The sequence below is a fragment of the Falco rusticolus genome, chromosome W (assembly GCF_015220075.1).
Source record: "Falco rusticolus isolate bFalRus1 chromosome W, bFalRus1.pri, whole genome shotgun sequence".
NCBI classification, from domain to species: domain Eukaryota; kingdom Metazoa; phylum Chordata; class Aves; order Falconiformes; family Falconidae; genus Falco; species Falco rusticolus.
This window is the reverse complement of record NC_051209.1, coordinates 2,135,817-2,161,044: the sequence shown is the minus strand read 5'-3', so window position 1 is coordinate 2,161,044 and position 25,228 is coordinate 2,135,817. Positions and strand designations below refer to the sequence as shown.

The following is a 25,228-nucleotide window of genomic DNA, read 5'->3' as shown; positions in this document are numbered from 1 at the left end:
CATTAGGCTTGCATTGCACTATCATGTCACTTAGCGCTTGAGCACAGGAGGGAAACTTGGCAGAGTCCCCGATCAAACTGGTCAGTGTGCACTAGAGTCTGCTTCAGTCACCACTGTTCTTCAGGATAGCAAGACGATCCAGGCAAGGCTTGTCCCACCTGGGTCACCAAAAATTGTTGCCTCACAAATGGAGTTTGTTACCTGGTATGCAAAGGTGGTAAATCCATAAAGCTAGCACCTACCTCTGTGCAGACTTGCAATAAATGATATCTTGGCTCTGTTTGTGAGATTGGCTCTTTGCATGCCAGGTAACAAACTCCATTTGTGATACAACGGTATGAGCCTTAATATTTGGCTGTTGTCTTGCCTACCCACCCTCTGTTTACTGAATGAAAGGACTTCTGATCGAGTATGAAAGAAAAAATATTTTGTTTCATTTTTATGTTTATTTTAACCAGGTCTCAAATCAGACTGTACTTTCTGGCTTGTTTTTCAGAATGATATAATTGAAAGTGCTTCTCCTATTTTTGAGGAAGAACAAATTGGTGATTGGACGGTGGATTAATAAGTAGCTGTTGTATTACGAGAGTAAGAAGATATTTTGGGAGGAACTGAATTTTCACCCTAGTCTAGCAGCTTTGCTGCTCACTTAAACACAGATGAATGAAGACTCCATTTGGAAAATCGCCAGGTCAGCGGTCCAGAGCTGATGCAGGTGAGATGTTACTGAATTTGGGGGTTTTGTTTGTTATTTTTAGTGGGTAAAAGTAGTGTCCTTATTTTATAGATTTTTCTTATGTACTTGTGGTTTTATGAAGCTATTACTGTTTGTTTGTGGTTGGGGGTTTTTTTTGGTGTTCATTTTTTTAAAGATAATTATTGCTTTCATTATAGAAACTGGAATTGAAAGGATATACATAAATTTAAGCTGTACAGATTTACATATAAGAAGTACTGGTTTTGATTGGGATAGAGTTAAATTTATTGATAATAGGCTTGCATGGTGCTATGTTTTGGATTTGTGCTGAAAACAGTTCATAACATACTAATGTTTCAGTTACTGCTGAACAGTGCTTACAGTGTCATTGCCTTTACTCCTTCTCATGTTGCCCCCTCTCAGCGAGTAGGCTGGGGGTGCACAAGAAGTTGAGAGGGGACACAGCCAGGATACCTTACCCCAACTGACCAAAGGGATATTCCATACCATAGACTAACACTTCAAGGGGAAAATTTCTCCTTTGCTTATCTTGGAAATGCTGGAAAAAGTAATCTAGTCACCATATATTTAATAACTTGCTGTAAAATTTTAAATGATTTTATAGAAATTGATCAGATAGTAATTGTGAAAGAGTATCTCTCAAAAACACTTCATAAGGGTTTTTCTAAATGTATATAGGGATTGTTGCTGCATTGTGTGTTTCATAAATTGAACATTATGTAGAGGGTGATTTTTGTGAATGAAAATAGGTAATTTTATGTGCTGAGTAGATAATTTCACTTTTTGTCCTCTTAATTTAAAAAGAAAAAAATATTATTTTAGATGGCCACACTGTCTATTGTTATTAAATTTTATACTATAATTGGCAACTTCATTTTTCACCATGCAAAATTATTATAATTGACACTCAGATTTCTTTAGAGGCCAATTTTGCTTTTTAGTATTTCTATACAACAGTTAATATTTAGGTCTTTACTTTTTTCTGTATGAAGCCTGTTTAATCTTAACTGGGGAGCCCTTAATTTATCCTCTTGTCTGATTAATGTAGTATTGCTGTCTTTTTGATACACATCTCCAAGTTGTATACATTTGTCATGGTTTAACCTGAGCCAAGCTGGCAGCTAAGTAGCACGCAGCTGCTTGATCACTCCCCCACCTCCCCTGGTGGGATGGGGAGGAGAATCAAAAAAAGGTAAAACCCATGGGTTGAGATAAGAACAGGTTAATAACTGAAATAAAGAAAATTTTAATATTAATAGTTATAATAGTAATAATTGTAATTAAAAGGAAAAAGAAAAAGAGAGAGAAATTAAACCCAAGAAAAACAAGTGATGCACAATACAATTGCTCACCACCTGCTGACTGATGCCTAGCCAGTCCCTGAGCAGCAATCAGTGCCTCCCAGCCAACTCTTCTCAGTTTATATACTGAGCATGACATCATATAGTATGGAATATCCCTTTGGCTCATTCAGGTCACCTGTCCTGGCTCTGCTCCCTCCCAGCTTCTGTGCACCTGCTCACTGGCAGAGCATGGGAAGCTTGAAAAGCCCTTGACTTAGGGTAAGCACTACTTAGCAACAACTAAAACATCCCAAATCTGAGTTCTTCACCTGGTGTGCAATAGCTGATCCACACACAGAGCTAAGATATTTGTTTATTGCATATCTGCGGAGAGATGGGTGCTAAGTGGTAAATCCACACAGCTAGCACACCTTAATACATGGAAAAATGTTTTATACACTTTGAGCAACTGTTATCAGTTCTTTTATAATTATGTTTAGTCACCCTTATTCTCATTAGTTCTTGCAAGCCTTGTCTCCATTTAAAGGTACAGTATTCTCTCTTTTCACTTCACATGTTCTATGAGGAAGGGGGCCTTGTTAGTAGGGGGCTTTCTTTGCCTGAGGGTGGATCTTTTAGTATGCCGATTATGATAGTTCACACACAGTTCCAGTAATTTTCTGTTTGGTCTCATTAACCATTTAGTTCTCCTTGAGCTTATTTTGTTTTCATTTCTTAGCTTGACTATTGTGGCTATTCCCTCTCCCAAGGCTATGTCTTGTTGACTGTTCCTAGGGGTTGATTAACATCCTTTGTTTTTAAAATTCTTTTGACCTCTTGTTTTTTGTTACATATATTTACATATTTCTTTAAAGTAAATAGTTTTTCTATGAACATCAGTGAGGTATCAAAATTATTCTCATACTAAATCCAACACACAGCACTCTACCAGCTACTAGGAATAAAATTAACTCTATCCCAGCTGAAACCAGGACATTATCCACCACTTATTCCATACCAATTATGTCATTCCAAGGTCCCACACTTTCCAATGCATCCCAGTCAACCACCATCACCTTTCTGGTCCTTTGTTATATATATATATATATATATGTGTACACACAGATAACATTCCCTTAGTCTATGGGCCATCCCTATAAAAGTCTATTCAGTTCATTTGGTCCATGACACTGGGATCCATCTGTCATAACAGTCTTTCAGGACTGGAAAAATGGCATGTGGTGTTGGATTGTTGCATGCTGAAGCCACTTCTGGTTCCATCACCGCTGCTCTTGTCTTGTTTCATTAAAGTTCATTTTTTGTTAATCTGGGTGATTTCACTGTAATACCCTTGGTATGGCATATAGCCACCATAGAGGTGATAATGTACAGTGTTAGGTAGCAATCAACATCACACAATTTCATTCACTGACTGTTCTGTCCCAAAATCAAATGTCTTTGAGACACACATGTAACTTCCCCATCCTCCCCCATTACCCACCAAGTGCTCCCAGGCCCTTGAACAAAAGCAATGCAACAAATGGGTTTCCCTTAACCTGAGGCAGGAATGACCCAGACTGTTTTCCCCAGCATGTTTTTAAGCTCCACTACAGGAACTTTATCCCCCTCTACAGTACGCAAAAGCTTTGACTGGGCAGGACCAGCTCAGGTAGCAGATCCTCTGGTATTAACCAACCAGGTAGCCTTTGCTAAATGTGTATCCCAATGTTTGAAAGTTCCACCACTCATTGCTTTCAGTGTAGTCTTTAACAGTCTGTTACATCGTTCAATTTTCCCAGAGGCCGGTGCATGATAAGGAATGTGATATACCTACTCAATACCATGTTCTTTGGCCCAAGTGTCTATGAGGTTGTTTCAGAAATCAGTCTAGTTGTCTTATGCAATTATTTTTGTGTTACCGTGTTGCCATAAGAGTTGCATTTCAAGGCCCAGGATAGCGTTTTGGGCTGTGACATGGGATATGTTTTTAGCCATCCGGTAGTAGCTTCCACTGTTGTTAGCACATGGCACTTGCCTTGGCAGGTCTGTGGGAGTGTGATATAGTCAATTTGCCAAGCCTCCCCATATTTATATTTCAGCCATTCCCCTCCATGCCACAGAGGCTTTAACCGCTTGGTTTGCTTAACTGCAGCACATGTTTCACATTCATGGATTACCTGTGCAATAGTGTCCATGGTCAAGTCCACCCCTCGATCCTGGGCCCATCTATATGTTGCATCTCTTCCTTGATGGCCTGAAGTGTCATGGGCCCATCAAGCTATGAATAGTTTACCTTTGCGTTGCCAATCTAAATCTACTTGAGCCACTTCAATCTTGGCTGCTTGATCTACCTGCTGATTGTTTAAATGTGCCTCAGTGGCCCGACTCTTGGGTACGTGAGCATCTATATGATGTACTTTTACAACCAGGTTCTCCACTGGAGCAGCGATATCTTACCATAATGCAGCAGCCCAGATGGGTTTACCTCTGTGCCAATTACTTTGCTTCCATTGCCGTTACCACACCCACAGGGTATTTCCCACCATCCATGAGTCAGTACAGAGGTAAAGTATCGGCCATCTTTCTCGTTCAGCAACATCTAAAGCCAGCTGGATAGCTGTCACTTCTGCAGACAGACTCAATTTACCTTCTCGTTCAGCTTTTTCTCCAACTTGTCGTAGGGGATTCCATACAGCTGCCTTCCACCTCCAATGCTTTCCTGTAATATGGCAGGACCCATCAGCAAACAAGGCATATTGCTTCTCATGTTCTGGTAATTTATTATATGCTGGGGCTTCTTCCGCTGATGTGACCACCTCCTCTGGTGACATTCTGAAATCTTTGTCTTCTGCCCAGTCTATGATCACTTCCAAGATTACTGGGCAGCTGGAATTTCCTCATTGAGCTCACTTTGTGATCAGTGTGACCCACTTACTCCATGTAGCGTCAGTTGTGTGATGTGTAGATGAGACCCTCCCTTTAAAAATCCAGCACAGCACTGGTAAACAGGGTGCCAGGAGGAGCTATGTCTCGGTGCCAACCACTTCTAAAGCAGCTCAAACCCCTTCATAAGCTGTCAGTATCTCTTTTTCAGTTGGAGTATAGCAGGTTTCTGATCCTCTATATCCCTGACTCCAAAAGCCCAAGGGTTGACCTCGAGTTTCCCCTGGTGCTTTCTGCCAGAGGATCCAGGTAGGGCCATTCTCCCCGGCTGTGGTGCAGAGCACATTCTTTACATCTTACCGGCCCAAGGGCTACTGCTTGATCTATCTCTCATTTAATTTGTTCAAAGGCTTGTTGTTGCTCAGGACCCCATTTGAAATCATTCTTCTTTCAGGTCACCTGATAAAGAGGGCTTACAATCAGACTGTAGTTTAGAATGTGCATTCTCCAAAACTCCACAATGCCTAAGAAAGCTTGGTTTTTTTATTGCTAGTTGGTGGAGACATAGCTGTTATTTTGTTGATCACATCCATTGGGATCTGATGACGTCCACCTTGCTATTTTATTTTATTTCCTGTGCAGGTCCCTTGACCATACTTGGGTTTATGACAGAACCAGCTTTCAGAAGGATTTGGACTATTTTCTCCCCTTCCTCAAAACCAACTTCTGCTGTATTGCCCCATATGATGATGTCATCAATGTATTGCAGGTGTTCCAGTGCTTCACCCTGTTCCAGTGCAGCTTGGATCAGTCCATGGCAGATGGTAGGGCTGTGTTTCCACCCCTGGGGCAGTCAATTCCAGGTGTATTGGACGCCCCTCCAATTGAAAGAATCTGTGGCCTGAACTCTGCTGCCAAAGGGTTGAGGAAAATGCATTTGCACTATCAGTAGTGGCATACCACTTGGCTGCCTGTGACTCCAGTTCATATTGAAGTTCTAGCATGTCTAGTACAGCAGCACTCAATGGCGGTGCGACTTCATTCAAGCCACAGTAGTCCACTGTTAGTCTCCATTCTCCATTAGGCTTTTTCACTGGCCATGTGGGGCTATTAAAGTGTGAATGGGTTCTGCTGATCACTCCTTGGCTGTCCAGTGAAAGAATCAGCTCCTGGATGGGAATCAGGAAGTCTCAGTTGGTGCGATATTTCCATCCTACTACCTCATGTACTGTCCATGGTCCTGCAGGTAAAACCACAACATACCCTGTGGTATGTGCCCAATATATCCTCCCTCTTGAGCAAAAGGGCGCTTACTGTTAATAGAGATACAGGTCCATATGGCTGGGGAGTTAGGATCTATCCTTGTCAAAGTGCTGGACCAGTTTCTCCACAGCCGAAGATGTGGGAGGAAGAGAGATTGTCTTTCTATTCCTGGAGTAGGTGAGCAACTTCATCCACCACCAGTGCTGCTTCGTCTCTCCAGCTCATTACTGCCAATGAATTGGTATACAATGATGGTGCACTCCATAAAAGTATCTGCCACGTGGGTCAATGTACATTGAACTTTGTCTGGATCTGTGGGTAATTGCATGTTGTTCTGGTCATTATAAATCATCTGTAGCATGGCTAATTCCCTCAGGTACTGAATACCTCTTTCTAGTGTGGTCCAGTTGCCTGGGTGACATATAACTTATTCCTTGAAGGGATACCTTTCCTTCACACTTGACAGGAGTCGTCTCCAGAGGCTGAGGACTTGTGTCCCTCTTCCAATTGCCTGTCAATGCCCCCTTCCCTAGAAAGTGATCCCAGCTGCTTGGCTTCCCTACCCTCTAATTCCAAACTATTAGCCCTGTTATCCCAGCATCGAAGCAGCCAGTTGATAATGTGCTCACCTGGATGACGGCTAAAATCTTTTTGCAGATCCCACACCTCATTCAGGGATAGGGATCGAGTGGTTACCTCTTGTTCTGGCTCTTCCTCCTGTTTTTGTGATAGCCCCACTTCATCCTCCTTTACTAAACAAGCTGCCTTTTGTGTCCATTTGTTTTTGTGTATGGGGGTGATTGATACCAACATGGGTTGGTTTTCTGTTTCAGCTGCATCACCCATCACCAGGATCTGAGTAGTTGTAGTGCCTGTAGCCAGGGTTTGCATAGCCACAGTGCCTGTTGTGGGGGTTGGAGTAGCTGCAGTGCATCACACCGGGGTTGGAGTAGCTGTAGTTCCTGTCATGGGGGTTGGAGTAGTCAAATAGTTGCTTAACCCTACACAAAATCTGAAACACATTCAGCAACCTGCTGGTTCCTAACAATAAGGACCATGCTAGTTTCAGGATATTCCGAATTTCAAAATTTTCAAATGCTATTGTAATTACCCTGGAGAAGAAGGGGAACATAGGGGAACATATGGGAAGATGTCTCCTCCATAGGTTGGCACTCTGAGGAGGAAAGGGAAAATGTCTAATTATTAATAGCTCCCAGTAGATGACTCCCAAAGTACAGATGTGATGGCAATGCTGAGTACGCATACAAGATTAGTTTTACAACCAGCAATTCTGTAATATCATAAGCCAGTATCACAAAGAACAATAGAATGATAACCTTAGCCTGGGCCCCAAGGGTGATAAACACTAAAATGGGGAACAAATACTGCATGTAAGGTGTTACATAACACAACTCGGAGACCAAATGCAAAAACCCTGAGAGCAAATAAACCAATATTGTGACCAGCAACTATTAAACTAATATAATGAATGCTTATAACAAATTTGTTTTAACATGCTCTGGTCAGATCTGTTGTTTTTGCAACCCTTTGTGCCCCACCTTGGGTGCTGAAAAGGACTGTCATGTTTTGACCCCAGCTGGCAATTGAGTACCATGCAGCCACACACATGCAGCTGCAACCATGGGTTGAGACAAGAACAGGTTAATAAATGAAATAAAATGTAGTAGTAGTAGTAATAATAATGAAAAAGAAAAAGAGAGAGAAATAAAACCCAAGAAAAACATGTGATGCGCAATATAGTTGCTCACCACCTGCTGACTGATGCCTAGCCAGTCCCCAAGCAGCGATCAGCAGGCCCTTGACAACTCCCCCCAGTTTATATACTGAGCATGATGTTCTAGGGTATGGAATATCCCTTTGGCTCATTCAGGTCACCTGTCCTGGCTGTGCTCCCTCCCAGCTCCTTGTGCACCTGCTCACTGGCAGAGCATGGGAAACTTGAAAAGTCCTTGACTTAGGGTAAGCACTACTTAGCAACAACTAAAAACATCAGTGTGTTATCAACATTATTATCATCCTAAAGCCAGAACAGCACTGTACCAGCTACTAGGAAGAAAATTAACTCTATCCCAGCTGAAACCAGGAAAATGTTTGGTCAGTCTCAACTCTTCACATTGTCTGGACTTGGATGTTCCGAGCTTCCAACATCCTGGTTTTGGCTGGGATAGAGTTAGTTTTCTTCTTGATGGCTAGTGCAGTGCTATGTTTTGAATTTGGTGTGGGAACAGTGTGTTTGGGGACTTTTTGGTTTCTCAGGACTTGCCAGTGGGAGGGCTGGGGGGGCACAGGAAATTGGGAGGGGACACAGCCAGGGCAGCTGACCTGAACCAGCCAAAGGGATATTCCATACCATGGGACGTCATGCTGAGTATATAAACTGTGAGGTGTGCTGAGGCCTGCTGATTGTTGCTCAGGGAATGTCTGGGCATCGGTGGTGAGCAGTTGCATTGTTTGTCACTAGTTTTCTTTTCTCCCTTCCCTTTGGATTTCATTCCTATCCTTTGTTCCCTCCTTTTCGTTATAACTGTTATTATTATTAATATTATTGTTGCTGTTTTGTTTTTATTTTATTTCAATTATTAAATTGTTCTTACCTCAGCCCTCAAGTTTTACATTCCAATTCTCCCCACCCCTCTAAGGTGAGGGTAGAGTGAGCAAACAGCTGCGTGGTACTTAATTACTGGACAGGGTAAACCATGACAACTATATTCACATTATTCATCTAAATGCCATAACTTTGTGTATTACTGAGCAGTTCTCAGCGTATTTAGTTGGTTTTTGTTTGGAGCTAGGTACATGGACAAGCGAGTTCTTGAAATCAGTCAGGAACTGTCAAGCTCTTTTTCACTTAACAATAAAAAAGGGTAGTCTCAAACTCTTAGTTCAGTGTTGTTGTAAATATTTGTTAGTTTGCTATGTGCCATTTCATGCATGAAGATGGTGTATGGATAGCCGAACAATTTTGGACATAATTTAATTTGAGAGAAAAACCATCTGACTATAGAGCTTAAGTCCTATCAAAAATAAGAGGTGCCGAAGATGAGCAGTTACTGAACAGGGCAAACACTTATTCTGAGTAGCATGCATAGCTTCTCCTTTGTGGTTTTTGCAGCTTCTGTAAATAGATCTTCCTTCAGTATACCTGTAGAGTTCCTTTTGTTTTGGAAGGTTAAATGTGTTGCGCTGTATAAGATTCAGAGTCTCTGAGCAGAGGACAGAAAACAAGTTTGTGCTGAACCACCCTGCTGAATATGTGGGTGTTATTTCTATAGCATTTTAACTTCCTGAGCTGATTTAGTTAAATCTTGCCTTGTGTCATCAGCCAGTAATGGAAAATGTGAAATCTGTGTGTTCTAGTTCTTTTACTTTGTGAGAACATGTTTCTTTTTTTAAGAAGTATGTTTTTAAACTTTTTTCCTCATATAACTAGGGTGGCTTATGATATGATGAGAATGCTTGTTTAGTGGTTGCAGTCAAGTCCCAAAATCTTTTGGGTTTCTATTCAGACTTTTTGTGATACCTTTTTGTCGCGGCGGAGGGAAGACACAGTCACTCAATATGAGCGATCAGCAGACTTCGTTTATTGAACCTTACAGTCACCTTTTATGCCTTGTTATAATTAGCTCATACATATTACAAAAGTTAAGCTCATTATTGGTTAGTTGCCTAAATACCAAGCCCGCCCCTAGTTTCTCTTCTGTAGTTATCTGTTCCCACCTGCAACATTCTTTTCCCACCAAAATCTTCCTGTTACTGTGTAACAAGGACAGCCAAAGACAGTGTATTTTGCTTTACTTCAGATAAGCTGAGAGCGATGTGCATTTTTGTCCAGCCAGCTGGACTATGTCTATGTGACCCTTTTCAGCTAGCCAGTTATCCACACCTTTTATTTTATTTTCTAGCTGATAGTTCTTATAAACATGTTCAAAAGGAAGTTCTATTTACTTGTTCTTTTAATAGTCAAAAATTGCAAATAGGATCTTTACTGTAGCTATTTGCATGGAGATCCTCATTTCTGAAAACTTAAAATTCCAGCTGTTGTTAAAACTGGAGTTGCATCTTTCCATGGATTCAGTACAAGCTTGAGTGTTGGAAACAAGATGTATGTAGTCTTATTTTAATTCTGCCATTTCTGTCACTTGATATATGTCCTCTTTATTTCTCCATCTGAAAATCCAAAGATTAAAATACTTATGAAAATTTTTAAGGTTAATTGCATTTTCAGTGCATAACTCTTGTGACATTACTGCTATTATGAAAATTAATTTTCAAAATACATATGCCAAAGCTATGCTTGGAACATGCACATAATGTTAAAGAATTTGTTTGGATCTGTAGAGAAACCTCAAGTATTTCTCTGTAGGTGTGAATTTAAACATCTATAGATTAAATTCTGAATGTGTTTCTACAGATACATGAGGGGGTTTTTTATTGATAACATGCATGTGTCCATCATCTCTGAATGGGTTCTTTCAGATATTCTATATGTAGAGGGATTAATGTTTAATATCAACTTTAGGGGTTTTAAGTTATTTGACATTACGTGGGACTTTGATTTAGCAGAATGATACAGCAATTTACTTAAATCACAGTACAGATTACATTTGGCAGAGTATAGCAGTTGCAATATACAGTTGAATCATGATACAAATGTGATTCTCATTACTGGTCTCCATCACGATGCTGGGCATCCCCAGTCATTGGGAATGAATATGTGGGTTGAATCCAGCTCAAGCCTGTTGTTCTCTTCAAAGTTCTTTTGGTTGTACAGTTTTTATACTGTATATGCTATACTAAGTCTTTATGCTCTGTTTTGGCTCTACACTTACTTTTTATACTGTTCGGCTGAACCGTGTATACACCTACCTGTTCTGGCCTTGCTAACTCAGGAAGATATGTATTTGCTGCTTATTATTATTATTATTAACTCAAGGGCAGTTACACAGCCATTTGAGTCCCTCAACTTTTGTAGCCATTTATCTAGAAGAAAGACTACCTCCCATCTCCTTTGTGTTAAGTTCAGCTTTTTGTAACAGTTGTCATCAGTCACTCCCTACTTCTTCACTTAGCTTCATGAGTACATAGTCTTTGCCTGTCTCCTCAGAGCCTCCTTCCATTGTACGAGCTCATTGATCAATCACAACATGAAGTGTTTACATTTTTTTACTTGAAAAAGAGAACTTTTCTGTAAGACACCTTTTTGACATTGTGTATAAACACACCTTATTGTTCAATAATTCCATCATTTATATTGCAGGTCATGCAGGAGTCTCTGCGAGCATGATGAAGAAAAGAACTTCCCACAAGTAAGTTGCTAATATCTTTCCTAAAGTATAATTCTCAGTAATTGGAAGTACCTTTCTAGAAATATATCTGTGTTGTTCCAGTCATTTTGCTCTTGAAAATCATGTGGAGTAGTATTCAGACAGTGTATGTATGTAGAGTCAGACTTTAATTCTTTTGGGAGGACAGTGGAAAAGAATGCACCATTAGTAGAGTTCTAAACATCATTTTGAATGTTACTCTGAGAGAAATTATCCTGTCAATACAATTCTGTTATTTATAATTCAAAGACAAGAGGTTACAAGCCAGAAATTGGGCACATGTACTCTAGGATTCATTACAGCTTTAGTTTTTCAAAAGGATTTTTCACCTTTTTTAAAAAAATAAAGAATATACTGAAATACTTCTATAAGGTGGCTGCTATTTGTGGGAAAGATACTTGTTTGTCCTATACATTCATGGCATATCTGGCTGCTTCTCTGGTGGGTGAACTCTAAAATAAGCTGGGGAAAGGTGAAATTTATTAAAATGTTGCTAGTTATATTTTGAGTATGAAGTCCTATAGTGGTGATATACAACATGCATCAATCCAAAGCAATTTGTCTGGCAGAAATGTCTTCTGTAATTATCATTTGAATTAGTATTAACTGTTTCCCAGACACAACAGCTGATGTAAAGCTACTATAATTCCTTCCACCAACTCTTCACTATTCAGTCTTGTCTATCTCCTTACAAGGCAAAGATAAACATTTATTTGTCTGGAGCCAGGTAGAGTTAAAATTTAATTTCTCTTGTTCTTTTTCAACCGCTCAGAGAAAGGAGTGTATGATGGGAAGACTATCAGAGGTGGGTTGCCTTTTGTACTTGAGGGTGGCTAGATTTGTCTTTATTGTTGTGTTGATATACACTTATTTAAATACCTAAATAGGTTGTATTTTTTTTAGTATAAAGGCTTTTATGGGGCATTTTAAGTCATGATCCTAAGTCACATGATTTTGAGGAATCTAACTTAAGCGTCCAACTGAGTTTTATGTTAATTTAGCCTAGTTTAATTGTTTAAGAATTGTTTGGTAAAGGTTTTATTTTATACCAAACCAAGATGACTTTGTGTGCTGCTTACTGACTTCTGTGAGAATGACAGAGACTAGTATAGAGTTGTTTTTATTTGATATTCATTGCTTACATTTTTTAAATGAACAGTAAGTAGTGCTGTAGACATGTTTATAGTAAACAAGCGGGTTATGGATCACTATTTTAAAATGTATGCTGATACTACTATGAGCTGTTACGGCAGACCATGAATTAGTAATGCATACTTTGTCATTGATTTAGTTATGATGACTTTTACATTCCTCATTTAAAGAGGAACAAGTCTACTGGCACTTGAAGGCCATAGGTGAGATTCTAAACTAGGTTTAGAAGTTCATGGGGGAGGGAAGAGCCAACAGGATGGAACAGGGCATGGTCCAGTAACTGAGGAAGTGATAAAATGAGCTGTGTGAATTAGTCTTCTGAATTCTTCTTAACTAAAATGATAGTTAACCATTGACTCTTTTGGAAGGAGGTCCCATGGTTATAGGTCAGCTGCAAAAGGGCACTTCTTCTGAGTGCTCTGTCAGTGTCAACGGGTAGTGACAATCTCTGAATATGAAGCTGACCTTATTTGTGTCAGATCAGTCAGTAGTCTTGGCTGTCATCTTTTCCACCCTTGGTGCATAAGGAAAGAGTACACAAAACAGTGTCAGTATAAAGTCTTCCTTATGCTCTCCAGGTTTCTCATAGTTGGCAGTTCAAGGACTTTGAGGTAGAGGTTGTATCTGCAGTTTAAATACCACTGTACTTATCCCTTGTGAATTTGTGATCACAAACTAACTTCTTGTGGCGGGTTATACTTTGCTATGGGCCAAATTCCCACCCATCCACTTATTCACCCTCCTCAGTGGGGGAAAATAGGATGAGAAAACTCATAGGCACAGTCAAGATAAAGACAGGGAGATTGTTGACCAGTTACTGTCACAGGCAAAACAGGCTTGACTTAGGGAAAATTAATTTATTGTGAACTAAAATAGATTCAGGTGGTAAGACACAGGAAGACAAACATTAAAACACCTTTCCTCCCCACTTTCCCATGCTCAACTTCACTCCTTCACTCCAGACTCCTCTACCACCTACTATCCCCAGGGTGGTACAGGGGAAATCAGGGAAGGAAGTTTACAGTCTGTACATAATGGTTGCTCTCTGCCACTCCTTCCCTCTTGTACTTTCCCCCTGCTCTAGTGTGGGTTCTCTACATGCCACAGTTCCTGTCAGGAAAATCTGCTCTAGCATGGGCTCTTCTGGGGGAGACAGTCCCGTCAGGAAAACTCTGCTCTGGCATAGGTTCTCCATGGGTTCTCCAATGGGCCACAGTTCCTTCAGGAAATATCTAACTGCTCCAGCATGGGTCCTACACAGGCTGCAGTGTGTATATCTGATCTAGCACCATCGAATACCTCCTTTTTTGAACTTGGTGTTCCCTCTGCTATTTCTCACACTATTTTTCCCCCTCCTCCTCTGCCTGTCCAGTGGTTTTTTGCACTTTCTTAAATATGTTTTCACAAAGGTGCCACTAACTTCGCTGATTGGCTCAACTTTGGCCTGTAGTGGGGCCATTGCCGAGCAAGCTGGAACCAGCTGTGCCTGGCACAAGGCAGCCACTGACTTCTTCTCATAGAGGCCACCCCTGCAGGTGTCATCTTGAGTGTGTGTATGTGTGTTCACTACCAAAACCTTGCCATGTGTACCCAATATACTTGTAATCTTAAGAAAATTAATTTCACAACTGAATGAGGGCTTTTGAAGGATTACAGGAAGTACTTTAAAACTTCTGTCTTTAGTAATGTGCCTCATACTCTGAATACTGAGGAAAAATAGTTTATAACAGTTCTCTGATCATACAATTCCCTGTTAGTGACAGTCTGTATTAAGATCAAAATTCTAATTTGGACCCTACTTTTAATAACTTTTCTACATGACACCGTGAAATATAGAAATTGTACTGACCATTGCTACTCTGCTTCGTTTCTACTGTTTTCTAAATTTCTTTGGACTTTCCATGATCTGGTTCTGCTAATAAGACTTTTTAATGTAACAAGATTTTACTTATCAGCTTAATGCCTTCAAAATATTCAGTTGCTGATGTGAGCACCTAGAGTGCTCTAGTGTGGTGCACAGGGGAATTTCCTGAACCAGGGAAACCTCAGGGGGAGCAGAGACTCACCAGGAGCTCATGCAACAGCGGCTGACAAGACCTGAACAGGGCCAGGAGCAATGGCGGCCAAGCCCCCCCTACACCTATAAAAGAAGCCCCTATGGAGCACTAGCAACCAGGAGCACTGCAAACAGGGCGGGCAAACAGGGCATGGTGTGTCAGCAAGGGTATGGCATGGTAGTTTAAAAGGAATGGCATGCAGGAAAGGCACTGTAACTGTGCCAACCTGGCCAGGGAGCAATGGTATACACCCAGCAGAAGGCTATGTCCTCTGTAATTCTGCACCTGCCATGACTGACGCAGCTTCCCAGACAAAGCTCTGATGGGAACACACTGCTACCCAGGTGTCAGGCTACTGTGTGTGCCCTACTCTTATATCAGTATTGGATGGCAGTAGTGAGCACACCTGTGGGAGGTGCACCCAGGTAGAGGAACTCCTCCACTTAGTGGCAGAGCTCTGGGAGGAGGCGAGTAGGTTGAGGAGTATCAAGGAGTCTGAGAGAGAGGCAGACTACTGGAACTGCACCCTACCTTCCCTGGGACAGGTCCATCACACATAAAGGACACATGATACAGAGGATTCCCTATCCTCTCTCCACCTGGCAGAATGTGGTGGCTTAAGGGATAGGGGGCAATGGTGACAAGTTCCTTCCCAGGTGCCCTTGCATAACATGTATGAGGCTCTGCAAGTGGACCTGAACAATGATGAGGACGATGGTTTGTCTAGGTTGGTGTCACCAAGGTTAAGTCGGCCTGTGTACTGTGTCAAAACCACTTCCATTAAGAAAAAAGAACAAGTTATTGTCATAGGAGACTCTTCTGCAGGGAACAGAAGGCCCAATATGTTGACTAGACCTACTTCTTAGGGAAGTCTGCTGCCTCCCTGGGGCCCAGGTTAAAGATGTGATGAAGCTTGCTACCATGGTACGGCCCTTGGGATTATTATCCATTATTGATTTTTCAGGTAGGCAGCAATGAAGTTGCAATAAGAAGTCCAAGGCCAATCAAAAGATACTTCAGGGCCTTGGGATGACTGGTTAAAGGATCAGGAGCACAAGTAGTGTTCTCCTCTATCCTTCCAGTTGCAGGGAATGATGAGGGAGGAAACAGGCAGACCCATCTAATCAATAGCTGTCTCCAAGACTAGTGTCACCGGCAACATTTTGGGGGTTTTTGATCATGGGTCGGTTGATATGACACCAGGCCTGCTGGTGACAGATGGAGTACACCTGTCTCAAAGGGGGAAAAGGATCTTTGCACAAGAATTAGCAGAGCTCACTGAAAGAGCTTTAAACTAGATTTGAAGGAGGAAGGGGATAAAAAACCAGGCTCACTAGAGATAAGCCTGGGGGCAGCACGCCAGTGTTTGAGGGACAGTGCACTAGCGAGGTACTTCGGTCTGCTCCACAATGTGCCGAGTACACTGGAGTACACTTGAAATGTCTCTGTATTAATGTGCACAGCAGCCTAGCCATCTCAGTGGAGGTAAGGGATGGAGATCCACATGGCAGCAAAGATGCAAGGGTTGTTGATGTGTTAGCAACCATGGAAACACCTGAGAACAGTCACAAACTAATTAGAGCTTCTCCCCCCAAAAAGGTGGCCTAACTGAAGTGCATCTACACCAATGCACACAGCATGGGCAGCAGACAGGAGGAGTTGGAAGCCATTGTGCAGCTGGAAAACTGATATAGTTGCAATCATGGAAACATGGTGGAATGACTGGCACAACTGGAGTGCTGCAATGGATGGCTAAAAAGTCTTCAGAAGGGATAGGCAAGCAAGGAGAAGTGATGGAGTAGGCCTGTATGTTAAGGAGTGTTTGACTGTCTAGAGCTTGACAATGGTGATGAAAAGGTCGAGCGTTTATGGGTAAGAATCAGGGGAAAGGCCAACAAGGCAGATATCATGGTGGGAGTCTGTTATAGACCACCCAACCAGGATGAAGAGATGGATGAAATATTCTATAAGCAGCTGGGAGAAGTCTCACAATTGCTAGCCCTTGTTCTCATGAGGGACATCAACTTACCAGATGACTGCTGGAAATACAGTGCAGTGGAAACAGTCTAGGATGTTCCTGGAGTCTGTGGTTGGTGAGTGAACCAACTAGGGAAGGCAACCTGCTGGACCTGTTGTTTGCAAACAGAGAAGGACTTGTGGGTGATGTGATGGTTGGAGGCTGTCTTGAGCACAGTGATCATTAAATGATAGTTTTCAATTCTTGGAGAAGTAAGGAGGAGGGTCAGCAGAACTACTACTGTGGACTTCCAGAGGGCAGACTTTGGCCTGTTTAGGGGCGTGGTTGACAGAGTCCCTTGGGAGGCAGTCCTGAAGGGCAAAAGAGTCCAGGCAGGCTGGATCTTCTTCAAGAAGGTAGTCTTAAAAGTGCAGGAGCTGGATGTCCCCATGTGCCGAAAGATGAGCCGGCGGGGAAGAAGGCCGGCCTGGCTGAACAGAGAGCTTTGGCTGGAACTCAGGGGAAAAAAGAGAGTTTATGATCTTTGGAAGAAGGGGCAGGCAACTCTGGTGGACTACAAGGATGTCATGAGGTTATGCAGGGAAAAAATTAGTAGGGCCGAAGCCCACCTCGAACTTAATCTGTCTATTGCCATAAAAGACAATAAAAAACATTTCTATAAATACATTAGCCACAGAAGGAGGGCTAAGATCAATCTCCATCCTTTACTGGATGCAGGGGGAAACATAGTGACAGTCTGAGTTACTTAATGCCTTCTTTGCCACAGCCTTTAATAATAAGACCAGTTGTTCTTGGGGTACCCAGCCCGCTGAACTGGAAGACAAGGACGGGGAGCAGAAAGCAGCCCCCATAATCCAAGGGGAAATGGTTAGTGACCTACTACACCACTTAGACACACACAAGTCTATGGAGCTGGATAGGATCCACCCAAGGGTACTGAGGGAGCTGGCAGAAGTGCTCACCAAGCTTCTTTCAATCATTTATCAGCAGTCCTGGCTAACCAGGGAGGTCCCAGTTGACTGGAGGTTAGCAAATGTGATGCCCATCTACAAGAATGGTTGGAAGCAGGACCCGGGAAACTACAGGCCTGTTAGTCTGACCTCGGTGCTGGGGAAGGTTATGGAGCAGATCATCTTGATCATCTTGAGTGCCATCAAATGGCACGTACAGGACAACCAGGTGATCAGGCCCAGTCAGCATGGATTAATGAAAGGCAGGTCCTGCTTGACTAACCTGATCTCCTTCTATGACAAGGTGACCCACTTAGTGGATGAGAGAAAGGCTGTAGACGTTGTTTACCTGGACTTTAGTAAAGCCTTTGACACTGTTTCCCACAGCATTTTCCTGGAGAAACTGGCTGCTCATGGCTTGGATGGGTGTACTCTTTGCTGTGTAAAAAATTGGCTGGATGGCCAGGCCCAAAGACTTGTGATGAATGGAGTTAAATCCAGTTGGTGGCTGGTCACAAGTGGTGTTCCCCAGGGCTCAGTATTGGGGCCAGTTCTGTTTAATATCTTCATCAATGACTGAGATGAGGGTATCGAGTGCACCCTCAGTAAGGTTGCAGATGACACCAAGTTGGAGGGGGGGAGGTGTGGGACTGTTGATCTTCTTGAGGGTAGGAAGGCTCTGCAGAGGGATCTGGAACAGGCTGGACTGATGGGCCGAGACCAACTGTATGAGGTTCAAGAAGACTAAGTGCCAGGTCTTGCACTTGGGTCACAACAACTCCATGTAATGCTACAGGCTTGGGGAACAGTGACTGGAAAGCTGCCCAGCAGAAAAGGACTTGGAGGGGTTGGTCAACAGCCAGCTGAATATGAGCCAACAGTGTGCCCAGGTGGCCAAGAAGGCCAGTAGCATCCTGGCTTGTATCAGAAATAGTGTGGCCAGCAGGACAAGGGAAGTGATCATCTCCCTGTACTAATCACCGGTGAGGCTGCATCTCAAATACTGTGTTCAGTTTTGGGCCCCTCGCTACAAGAAAGACATTGAGGAATTGGAGCACATCCAAAGAAGAACAAAGCTGGTGAAGGGTCTAGAGAGCAAGTCTTATGAGGAGTGGCTGAGGGAACTGGGATTGTTTAGCCTGGAGAGGAGTTGGCTCAGGGGAGACCTTATCGCCCTCTACAACTACCTGAAAGGAGGTTGTAGCAAGGTGGGTGTTGGTCTCTTTTCCCAGTTAACAAGTGATAGGATGAGGGGAAATGGCCTCAAGTTACACCAGGGGAGGTTTAGATTGGATATTAGGAAATTTTTCTTCACTGAAAGGGTGGTCAAGCATTGGAACAGGCTGCCCAGGGAAGTGGCTGAGTCACCATCCCTGGAGGTTTTTAAAAGACCTGTAGCTGTGATGCTTAGGGACATGGTTTACTGGTGGTGGACTTGGCATTGTTAGGTTTACATTTGGACTTGTTGATCTTAAGGGTCTTTTCCAACTTAAATGATTCTTTAGTTGGAAGGATGGATGACCTGGGAGGAATAGAGACACATTGCTTGAGCATGCAGGAATGAAATTAGGAAAGCCAAAGCCCACCTGGAGTTGAATCTGGCAAGGGATGTCAAAGGCAGCAAGAAGGGCTTCTCTATGCAGACAGGCAACAAAATGAACACTAGGGAAAATGTGGGCCCTTTACTCAAAGAGATGGGGGGCAAGTTTACACAGGACATGGAAAAGGCTGAGGTACTAAATGCCTTTGTTGCCTCACTCTTTACTAGCAAGACCAGCCCTCAGTAATCCCAGGCCCCAGAGAGAAAGGAAAACATACCCTTGGTAGAAGAGACTTAGGTCAGGGAATACCTAAGCCAACTGGATATACATAAATCCATGGGCCCTGAAGGGATACACCTATGAGTGCTGAGGGAGCTGGCAGATGTTATGGCAAGGCCACTTTCAATAATCTTTGATCAATCATGGTGAATGGATGTGGTGGTTCATCACACCCTGTCCCCTGGGCCACTCTACGATCTCAGGAATCCCTGTTAGGCCTTGGCCTCTGTGTAATGAGTTGGACAGTTAAGCATCCCTTGACTGTATCAGCAACTTTTGCATGGCTGAGGTGGGGACCAGCACTAACCATACCGGAAACATTCCTTATCTGAATCATAACATCCCCTGACAGCCTTGGAGTATTCCTTATCTGAATCATAACCTGAGTGGTACAGTACCACTATCACTGGATGTAAGGGATGAAAATAAGTTGACCTTGTAGAGGAACAAGGCTGAATTGGCAGAGCTGTTAGTGTACAGATAAGCGGCCAAATTTGGCAGTGAAACCGCAAGAGTGTGAACAGCTCGTAATAAGTAACTGCTTTGCTACACATAGACAAATTCCCAGGTGCTTGCTGCACGTAGCCACATTCCAGGGCAGAACTTGGGTAGATAAGTGTGCCCAGGTGGCCAAGAAGGCCAATAGAAAGGACATGGTTTGGTGGTGGACTTGTCATTGTTGGGTTTACATTTGGACTTGACGATCTCAAAGGTCTTTTCCAAACTAAATGATTCTATGATATCTATGAAATTAGCAGATCTGAGATTCACTGCAACTGAATGACCATTTACAATGACAGCATAACTGATGCATCAAGAACTATTTTTAGGACTTTGTGTTTTCTGGTTTTCCCGGCTCTGTGTTTTATATATGTAGGGCAATTGAAATATTGAATGTCTAGGGCAGGAGTCCTCAAACTTTTTAAACAGGGTCCGGCGCACGGATGCAGTGGCAGGCAGTCACCTGCTGCTGCTTGGTTTCCCCCCCCAACCCCCGGCGGGGGGGTTCTGTAAATACCGGGGGCCGGATTGAGGACCCTGGGGGGCCGTATCCAGCCCGCGGGCCGTAGTTTGAGGACCCCTGGTCTAGGGCATTGAAATGTTATCCCAGTCTTCAAGAATAAATTTTTGTTTAATTTTAAAGATAATTCTAATTAAACAGAAGGGAAACATTTTGGGGTTTTTGATTATAGCATCTCAAAACATTATGTACATATGTGTTACTCTGCTTATTACAGAAACAGCATACTATTGATTTAAAAAGAGGTTTGAGAAAGTTACTATTATCTTATATGGATGTATACTGGTAGATATTATTATACACCCGTTTTTTATATTATCACACCCATTTTGAAAAAGGGTAATGAGGACCCTGAGAATTACCAGCCAGTCAGCCTCATCTCCATGCCTGTTAAGATCATGGAACAGATCCTCCTGGAAGACACATCAAAACATGTGAAAGGCAGAGAGGTGATTAGAGAAAGCCAGCATGGCTTCATCAAGGGCAAATCATGCCTGACTAGTCTAGTGGCCTTTACGATGGAGCGACTGCATCAGTGGACAAGGGAAGAGCAACTGATGTCATATACCTGGACTCCTGTAAGGCCTTTGATATGGTCCCCCACAACATTCTTACCTCTAAATTGGAGAGCGCTGGGCTTAACAGATGGACTGTTAGATAGATAAGGAATTGGCTAATGGCTGCATCCGAAGAGTTATAATCAACAGCTCAATGTCCAAGTGGAAACCAGTAGTGAGTGGTGTCCCTCAAGGGTCTGTACTGGGACCAATACTATTTAATATCTTCATCAATGACATAAACAGTGGGATTTAGTGCACCCTCAGCAAGTTTGACTGCACCACTCAGCTTGGTGCCATCTGCAATTCGCTTGAGGGAAGGGGTGCCATCCAGAGGGACCTTGACAGGCTGGAGAAGTGGGCACATGAGAACCCCATGAAGTTCAACAAGACCAAGTGCAAGGTCCTGCACCTGGGTCAGGGCAATCCCCAGTATCAATACAGACTGGGGGATGAAGGGATTGAGAGCAGCCCTGCTGAGAAGGACTTGGTGGTACTGGTGGATGAAAAATAGGACATGAGCTGGCAGTATGCACTTGCAGCCCAGAAAGCCAATTGTATCCCAGGCTGCATCAAAAGAAGTGTGGCCAGCAAGCAGGTTGAGGGAGGCGATTCTGCCCCCCTACTTGACTCTCGTGAGACCCCACCTGGAGTCCTGTGTCCAGCTCTGGGGTCCCCAGTACAAAAAAAGGACACGGACCTGTTGGAACAAGTCCAGAGGAGGGCCACAAAAAAAGCTCAGAGGGCTGGAACACCTCTCCTATGAGGAAAGGCTGAGAGAGTTGGGTTTGTCCAGCCTGGAGAAGAAAAGGCTCCAGGAAGACCTTATTGCAGCTTTTCAATATATAAAGGGGGCTTATAATAAAGGTGGAGAGAGACTTTTTAGTAGGGCCTGTAGTGGTAGGAAGAGGGGCAATATTTTTAAACTGAATGATGGTAGATTTAGATTGGACATAAGGAAGATGATGAGGTTGGTGAGACATTGTGACAGGTTGCCCAGAGAAGTTGTGGATGCCCCCTCCTTGGGAAGTGTTCAAGGTCAGCTTGGACGGGGCTTTGAGCAACCTGATCTAGCGAAAAATGTCCCTGCCTATGGCAGGGGGTTGGAACTAGATGATCTTTAAAGGCTAACCATTCTACAATTATTTGTAGTCAGTTAGAAACCCATGGGTTTTTTTCTCATTACATTTTCAAATGCACGCAAAAATAGTTCTTCTTTGGAGATTCATTTGTTTGAAAATCATATTTCTTGCTTTATGAACCACTGCAAATGAGAAAGAGCAGCACAGTAGCACAGACTTCAGACCAAGTAAAACTTGAACTGCGAGTATACCTAGCTGCTGCTTGATTTGTAACTGCATTTATAATGCTTTTTGCTCTCTCCGAGTCATTTTAAAAGGTAGTTACAGATTTGAACTTAATTATGTAGTCTTTTACCATCATATTTTTTAAAATTACTGAAGCTTTTCATTAAATTTTGCAAATTTAAATGTTATGAATATGCTTTATAGGCAGAAAGTAAAATTGACTGTGTGGTTAAACAAACATGAACAGTATTGTTTTACCTTTTTCAACTTTAACATTTTAGCTTCAGTAGCAGTTGGTTTTATTTTGTGAGGATTCCTTAAACTGGAATTAAGATTCATTAAAAGTAAATAAATTAATTGCATGCAAAACAAACTCATTTTCATTGTGCCCAAGAACCAGATCTCTCATCTCATTTCTTCAGTAATAAAATATTACTGAGACTATTATAATTTTATTAAAAAAGTAAGACTTGGGCAAGAACTAGTATTTGAACATGTATTCAAGTTTCTGTGGAAAAATAGAACCAACTTTGCAGAGGAGTTCCTCTTAACTGGAGGAGGTTAGCATTTCTATAATACTTCTAGCTTTGACAACACAGATTATGAATGCAGAGTGACCTCCTTAATGAGGTTAAATCATCATGAAAGTTACATTTGACAAAAGATTTTATGGAAGTCTGCTAAGATTTTAATGGAGAATGAAAGTCTGGAGGTGGGACAAGCTGCTGAAGGAGTTGTACATCTTGTTTTTAATAGAGTTATGATTACATCTTCAGCATTACTAATTTTATGTACTGGTTTTATTATTCTTTAAGACTAATTATGAGACTTTATTTATATGATTGTTCTTTGTGTCTTTTGGATCTCTGTTATACATGGGCTGCTCTGTGAGCTTTCATTGTTCCTGGAGACATTTCTCTTTGGTCACTGTCACTAATCTAAGTATGGATGTTGTTTTCTGCAACTGATTTTTCTTTTTTTAGATGTTGCTTTTAAGCATGCTAGCTATGTGTATATTTTATTGCCATTTAAATGAAGTGTACTATAACTGGTAACTAATCCAGAAATTAATTTTGGAATTAGCTAACATTTGTGAGAATTTTAATCAGGCAACCCTATAAATATAATTTTAGTAATGAATATGCATATTGTAACATGCTAAAATAAAGATAATATACATTTATCACCAATGTACTGTCATAATATTCATATCTTTCTTTATACGTTGTATTCACAACTGTCAATTGCTGGTTGTTTTTTTAACTGAGTGGAATAAAACTTGTGCAACACTGGTTTAGTAGGTTGAAACTGTCAATAGCTTACACTGTTTATCAGAGCAACTGATTTCACCAGAAAGAATCTTTCTGTGCAAGTTGGATTAAACTGAGGAAGGGTAAAAAGTATGTTTAATTTTTTCTCTGCTTTAAAGAGTGTCCCTTCTATTGCTGTGACCTTTGCATATCATTTTTCTTGTGTTGTACTAAAAAGGAATGTTAGAAGAATATTGTCGCTACAATGTGTCTAAAAACACTTGAAGTCAAAAATACCTGTAAGTGCAGAGGGAAGCGAAATTTCCTTCGGGTGACAACACAGGTTAGGGAATACAAATGCTTTGAAGAATTTTAGTCAACCACCACTAATGTTTCCACTGACTTCTTCCTCCTGGGGTAAGGGAATTATGTTTACTGTTCTGCAGAGAGCAACAAACTAGCAAAAGTATTATACTGTTAGGTAACATTGCTCTTTGAGACCTGATTTAGGATTTTAACAAGCAAGTTTTACTTTTGATGTTTAGTGTAGCAATGGCTAAAATAGTTCTTTTGAGTTAGGCAAACTAGTATTAGAAACTACTATTATGAAAGCAACCTTATACAAAATGTTGAAAGTGTTCCACTCCTTTTCAGTGTGGGTATTTTTTTCCTTTTCCAGTACAATATAATATGCTTTATACCCTAATTTGAATAAGGTGCACTAAGCCTTATGTGTTAGATTTTAATGTTTCTTTATTAATATGCAATAATATATTGCTTTTTCAAAGAATACAGCTCTTGTCCAGAGTAGAATTTTGAGTATGTACTTGTTTAATGTTATGTTTGTATCTGTGTACAGAAAGCATAGAAACAATGTTGGACCAAGCAAACCTATTTCTCAGCCACGAAGAAACATTGTAGGCTGCAGAATACAGCATGGCTGGAAAGAAGGGAGTGGACCTGTAACACAATGGAAGGGCACAGTTCTTGATCAAGTTCCTGTAAATCCCTCCCTCTATCTTATAAAGTATGATGGATTTGATTGCGTGTATGGACTAGAACTGCACAAAGACGAAAGAGTTTCAGCACTTGAAGTCCTTCCAGACAGAGTTGGTAAGAGGGTTTTTTCCTAAATGTACATATCTTGTCATAACATTTAAATTTTATTAAATTACTTTTCATCACATGGCAGATAATCTAAATGCTCTGTTTAATTTTTCTTGATTTCACAAAGATTTGATGATACCACAGAGCATAGTGCTGTCTTTTGTCTCTAAATGGTATGCAGTAAATTCTGTATTTTTTCTTGTTTAGAGTCTTATCCCTAACAAGCTTATGTACATGTAACATTGATATTTCTATTAAAATTTAAACTCTGAGCCAGCTGAGAAATATCTTGGCTATGTTGTCTTGTGTGTGTTTGACAGTAAGTATGTGTTTGGTTGTTGGGGTTTTTTTATGTGCTTTCTCTAGGTATTAATAGAAATGGAGGGGAAAAAAAAGCATTTTCTAAGTGAAATAATTTGACTAGTAATGAGGCTTTTATTGGTTTTCATAATTAGCACTGAATTGTTAAAACTGCAGGTTTTTCCAAACTGCAAAGTTCAAAGTTTACCTTAGTAATTACTTATTTCTGAATGGATT

At 41.6% G+C, this 25,228-nt stretch overlaps 1 protein-coding gene across 16 annotated transcripts in view; it reads left to right on the top strand.

Moving 5' to 3' along the window:
• LOC119140802 (spindlin-Z) overlaps window positions 1–25,228 on the top strand; it is a 314,042-nt gene that overhangs the window by 282,591 nt on the left and 6,223 nt on the right. For 12 of the 16 annotated variants that reach the window (XM_037372428.1, XM_037372422.1, XM_037372424.1 and 9 more), the window contains 3 exons: window positions 497–715; window positions 11,426–11,474; window positions 24,444–24,697. In XM_037372428.1, the coding sequence (XP_037228325.1) occupies window positions 664–715; window positions 11,426–11,474; window positions 24,444–24,697 (355 nt within the window). In that variant the 5' untranslated portion in view covers window positions 497–663. Of the gene's footprint in view, window positions 1–496; window positions 716–5,526; window positions 5,709–5,793; window positions 6,131–11,425; window positions 11,475–24,443; window positions 24,698–25,228 lie in introns of those variants that run through there. The other 4 variants (XM_037372416.1, XM_037372432.1, XM_037372431.1 and 1 more) reach the window with 3 other exon arrangements.